The sequence below is a fragment of the Gadus morhua genome, chromosome 14 (assembly GCF_902167405.1).
Source record: "Gadus morhua chromosome 14, gadMor3.0, whole genome shotgun sequence".
Taxonomy (NCBI): domain Eukaryota; kingdom Metazoa; phylum Chordata; class Actinopteri; order Gadiformes; family Gadidae; genus Gadus; species Gadus morhua.
In genome coordinates this window covers 8,362,183-8,368,215 of record NC_044061.1, presented here as the reverse complement: position 1 = coordinate 8,368,215, position 6,033 = coordinate 8,362,183, and the positions used below count along the sequence as shown (strand labels likewise).

The 6,033-nt window shown below is 46.8% G+C and overlaps 1 protein-coding gene across 1 annotated transcript; it reads right to left on the bottom strand.

Annotated features, from left to right (window-relative positions):
- Positions 1-370: 370 nt before the first annotated feature.
- On the bottom strand, positions 371-5,638 carry dhcr7 (7-dehydrocholesterol reductase). Its single transcript, XM_030377437.1, is given in 9 exon segments — positions 371-926; positions 929-1,102; positions 1,506-1,637; positions 1,936-2,140; positions 2,472-2,685; positions 3,005-3,095; positions 3,262-3,484; positions 4,680-4,786; positions 5,534-5,638. Coding segments are annotated over 8 exon segments (1,422 nt in total). The 5' UTR covers positions 4,769-4,786; positions 5,534-5,638; the 3' UTR covers positions 371-632.
- Positions 5,639-6,033: the final 395 nt, after the last annotated feature.

Genomic DNA, 6,033 nt, shown 5'->3' with positions numbered 1-6,033 from the left:
TATTGTTTCTGCTATTTCAGTCAGTATCTGAGCAAGGTTTTCTTCAAGTGAATACAATTGAGTGTCCGTCATCCTCAAAAGCAGCCTATTTCAGTCTGGTTTAACATCTGGATTAATCCTTGAAACCTATTAGAGGAACCAGCAGTAAGTAATAACTCATCATAAGGCATAAAGGAAAACAAAAACTTGGTTCAGCCATAACCCCCAAATCTGGACTTGTTCACCTTTTGGTTGTGTCACCTGAAGGAATTGAATGGTATCTTTATGGACATGCAGTCACTTACTCACACGCACGCAAACACGCAAACACACGCAAACACACGCACACACACACACACACACACACACACACACACACACACACCACACATACACACACACTCTCACCCTCTCACACACACAAACACTCACACAAACACACACACACACACACAAAAACACACATTTGTGTATCAAATCAGCCCTCAACACAATCTGACAGACAAGTCACATGCTATGCAACATGTATACACACACAGAGTGCCTACACACACATACACCAGCCCATCCCATCAGATCCGTGCCCACTACAGCAATTCTTCTTCGTACACACAGACCTCCCCCGCCCCCCCTCCCCCCCCCCCCGCATCAGCTCAGAAGAGGCCGGGCAGCAGGCGGTAGGGCACGGCGTCGGTGTAGCGCTTCCAGCCGGCGCCGTACTTGCTGCTGCAGCGGTGCTCGTCGCGCACGCACCGGTGCACTAGCAGGATGGTCATGTACACCACGTAGAAGTAGGGCAGCAGGTGGCCCGCGCCGCACGCCGCGCAGTACGCCAGCGAGCCCATCAGGTCGCCCGTGTAGTTGAAGTGGCGCGCCACGCCCCAGAAGCCCGAGGTGAGCAGCTTGCTGCGGTGGACGCCGCCGTCGGCCGAGCGGTACGAGCACGTCGATGAAGGCGGGCGGGCCGGCGGCCCCAGATGGCGCAGGTGCCCTCGGTGCGGCGGAACACGTCCTTCTGGTGGTTGGTGGAGCGGAAGATGTAGTAGCCCGCCAGGCCCAGCGCCAGCACGGCGCAGGCGTAGGGGGTGGACAGCTGCACCGGGTGGTACACCAGGTAGAGGCCCTGTGGAGGGGGGGGGGGGGGAAGAAAGAGACAGAGAGAGAGAGAGAGAGAGAGAGAGAGAGAGAGAGAGAGAGAGAGAGAGAGAGAGAGAGAGAGAGAGAGCATCATATTTATACACGTAATCTGCTGGATATATGTACTGTGTTTGTGTGGGTCTGTGTGTCTGTCTGTGTGTGTGTGTGTGTATGTATGCGTGTGCATGTCAGTGTAAGCATGCGTGTCTCTGAGATGTGCATGTGCAGGTGAGGTGTGTCGTTGTGTGAAAGTGTGTGTGTTTGCCTTTGTAAGTATGTGAGGTCTGTGTGAGGTGCGCGCCCCGTGTGTGCGTCTCAGGTGTGCATGTATGTGTGCCTCAGGTGTGCATGTGTGTGCGTGCCTCAGGTGTTTGGGCGTGGCTGATTACCTGCAGGGTGTAGAGGTAGGGCAGCCACACACAGTCTCCCCATCCCAGGTACCAGCCGAAGTGGTCGTGACAGATGTCGATGGTCTTCAGGTACCACGCTTCGTTCCAGAAGAAGTCCAGCACGTACAGGCCCTGTGGGGGATAAACATTGTGTTGTGGTACTTTTTTGTTTGTGCAAATCAGTACCTACACACTAGACTCCACTAAAGTGCTTAATTTTTTCGTATTTTGTATTTCTCTTCATTCAACCCCAGGGTACACTGTATAAAGCAAATGTGTTTTGTTATTTTCCAGTCTTTTCGAAGATTGAATTTTTTATAATTTTTTGGTGCGTAAATGTTGCAAATCAAAAATTGCCCATTCGAGTTGTTCGGAAAGTGCAGCTGGACATCCACTATGGAGGGGAGCTTGGGTGGTGTTTGGCCCCTACCTGCAGCACGTTGACCAGGATCATGGAGTTGGTGACGTGCCCGTAGAGCTCCTGCTGCTTGGCCATGTAGGACAGGTTGATGAGGGTCCACGCCACGATGCCCGGCCGCCCGTTGAAGAACAGCTTGAAGTCGAACCACTTGCCCACGCGCGGGTTGAACTCGATGCCCATCATGTAGTTGTAGAAGACGTTCCCTGTGAACTTGCTGTAGGAGAGAACAGAATTATATTAACGTCTGGGTCTGGGATACCCATAGCGAACATTATTGCTGATATGTTTTCTCTCCTTGAATTAATCATTTACCACGTTTCATATTACAAAATGTTGCATCATCAGAACAACTCTGACCGTAACAACTGCATATAAACAAACAAAACACTACCTATTTATGTCTATTATAATTAGCCAACTCATAATTCACAGATACAGGAACGGCATATGTTAATTATCTGAATCTATTTGTATAGCTTGCGTTTCCTCAACAACACATATGGTCATCTCTCTAGTGTGTGGCTGTCTTTATGCTTGTCACGCACCAGTCGTCCGCGCTGGTGGGGAAGAGGTAGGCCTTGACGAAGGCGAAGGAGGCCACCAGGTAGCCCAGGATGTTGGCGCACCACATCAGCGGGATCCAGTGGTCAAAGATGATGGTGGGGGAGAACCAGTGGAAGTAGTGTGCGTTGGCCAGCCACACAGCGTGGGTGATGAGCCAGCACTGCAGGCCGTTGATCTCATACTTGTTGATCAGACCTTGACAGAGAGAGAGACGGAGAGAGAGAGAGACCACAAGGGTGAGTTGTGTGTATTTCGGGGGGGTTCATCAAACAAAAACATACACACACACACACACAAGGACACACATGAGACTGTACTGTGTGATTGATTGATTTATTTGTATCACTGTTACAGATTTGTTTTCAATCATGTCATATAACGGTCAAAATAATCTCAAAAGTCGTGATTTCTTTGGTACGATTTATTTTATTTTAACAAAACAACCTATGTTGAGTGTGTGTGTATGTGCATGTGTGTGTGTGTGTGTGCGTGCATGCATGTGTGTGCGTAGTACCAGCAGGGGTGCGAGATCCGTCCTGAACCCCACCGACGTAGCCAGGGATGAACTTATGGGTGATGTCAGGGACGCACATGTACAGGAACAGCTAAGAGACAAACAGGGAAAAGGGAAAAAAAAGAGTTGCATTAATTTATCCTTGGGACCTCATCTAACCTTAATTACATGGTTATGAATTTAACATCACATATCTTATTCTATTATATATCCTTATGTAAATAACCCCCTCACTCTCAACTCCTCCCCCTTGTTACCTGGAAGCCGACCCAGACGGCGTAGATCTTGGCGGCCCCCCAGGTGAAGGAGGGGGAGCGGGCCCAGATGGCGGACAGGGTGGTCTCGCCGCTGTACAGCTCCAGCAGGGGCTGGCTGACGGAGCACTGGTACTGGTCACACGCCATCACGAAGAAGTACACGATGAAGGGGGCGAAGCACAGCAGGGCGATCACGCTGGACAAGGAGAACCAGTCCACTTCCCTGCGGACAGCGTGGCGAGAGGAGGGGAGAGAGAGTGAGACGGGCTGGGTGGAGGTGGAGGGACCCTCTTCACAAAGAGGTGGGGCTTTGGTTGAGTATAGCGTAGGGTTGTTTTTGGGGGCGGTCGACTTCAAGTCAATAGGTGCTGGGTTCGATCCCCGTCGATGTCCACGGGATACCCGCTGTCATAATTGAGAAAGATGCCCTTCCCAACCTACCTTCTCCTTAAAGCTAGGGTAGAGCATTTGTGTGAGAAGCATTTTTCAGAATATTGGTTGAAATTCTCATTGTCTCCCGATAGTCTTATCACTAAATTAAATGTTCTGACAAAAATAGAAAGATATCTGGCTGTCGCAGGTCTGTAATAAGCCTGTCTTGTCATTTAATTTTGCCCGAATTAAATAATTGGATGATTTACCTGTCTGTCTTGTGTCTTCCACAAGGCCAGACAGACCTTTTGTTAAAGCTATTGAGTCATGTCTTTTGGGGAGTGGCTTGGAAGGGAGGCCTGAAGGGAGGGGCAGGATGGGCGTTGGAGCAATTTGAAATCTACACAGGGCCCCGGCTGGGTTCGGCTGCTGTTCCTTGGCTGTCGAACCCTCTTCTCCCCGAACCAAAGGGTTGGGGCGAGTATTATATTAAAGAAATCATGAAGAACAAGAGAACCGAAGCCCTCTCACCCTTGATAAGGTGTATGGCCCTGGCTATTTCCCAGACAACCAGGTTGGTTCATCCTTTTTTGAGACATAACAAATGGCGGAATGTTGGAAATATCACCTTGCATCAGTAGCCGCGTTTAGATTGCACATCTGATCCACATAGATTTCTATCATTTATTTATTTATTTATATCATTTTCTATTCCGCATAGAAATCTATGCGGATCAGATGTGTCCATGTAAACGCGGATGGTGTGAGAGGCACTGGCCTGTTCCTAGACTAGAAATGGGAACACAGAGAGACACTAAAATACACCAACATTCTACACTACGGTACTTTAATTTACTGTCACATTGAAATCAAGTGTCTGCTAATTGAAACAGGGAAGGGAACAGCTTTACTGGACAAAGTCGCTTTGAGGTCAATTTTGGATTATTTATGTTAAAGAGGATTTCAGGATCAAATTACTTTCTTGATGCTCTGCAGAGCAGATGTTGACAAAATTGTGTGGAAATTAAACCTATGTGTAATGTTACCAGGCTCTCCCCCACTGTGCCGTCGGCTCAGTCTCTTCAGCCGTCTTCCCATTGCTGTGCACCTTGCCTCTCCTCCTGGTTGCTTCCATTGCCACTGCACCGTTCCTCTGTGGTCAGGAATTCAGAAGAAGATTGCAGGCGTCAGGAATGTTATGAAATGAGAAATGAGATAAGCTACGTGCTGATTTTCAGCCACTATTAGGAGTAACAAAACAGTACTTGTATTGTGAATGCTACAATGAAGTCACTGTCTTTTCTCCTTTGGTTTAAGAGACCTGGAGTAAACTAGAGTCTAAGTGGTGAGTCTAGTCTCAGGAGAAAAGCGTGTTGCAGGTTAACGGTGATATGGGGAATCAAAGTGCATATGCTATCCACTGGGATACAAAACAAACCAAATTGCACGGTGTATGTATCGGATAACGGGTTATAAAACGGTCTTTGCTCTGCTGTTGACTGTCCTTTAGCAGTATTCAGCATTCACAACATGACTTTATTAAGGACAGATATCTGACATCTGTTCCCAAATGTATTGTACCACCATAAATATTTACCCATGGATTCCTGCCCAAACAAAGACTGATGCATAATTACTGGGTTAGGCTTTATATTGCACAACGAACATCGTCCAATCTGAGGTTAACTCAAGTAGAGTTGATTACTGGACAATTCATTTATACCACCTTGGATAATAAGTAATAATAACCCAATAATATCTCATCGATCCTGTTCAAAGACTGTTGGCTACAAAGAGATGCTCCACATCCTAGATATGGTTTATATTCTTACATTCATGCTAATAAAGACAATCAATGTTAGATTAGTAATGAGTTGAAATAATGTGGGATATCACTTACCGCTAGACAACCGTGAAGACAGCTGCCGTTGCCCCTTCCTTCCAGGTAGTTTTATTGGGCGTTGCAAAACGCTGTATAAACTCCGCCCATAACCCGATTACGTAAAATAACAGAACCAATGGTGTGTCAGCAAGGCGGGCTTCAGAGTAGACTCAGGCATCTGATTGGTGATCCGAAACTGGAGCCACCAGCGCCTGATGATCTCATAATGACAAAATATAAATAATTTATTTGATGTGTGTCAAATATCTATCACTTGGTTAGGTTGGTTATTAATAATAAATACCAATCACCAGGAAAAAAGAGAGTATATATGAGTGGTACTTATTAGTGTTAAAATATCTTAAACAATACGTAGTAGGTCTACTGATGTTTATAGAGCCAGTTCAAAAATTGGAAAGCTCGATCTAAAACATGTATTTTATCACTATTAGTAATACAATATTTATTAGGTCTAACAGATGTTGAACATCACCTAAATAGCTTGAGTAGGTTATTTG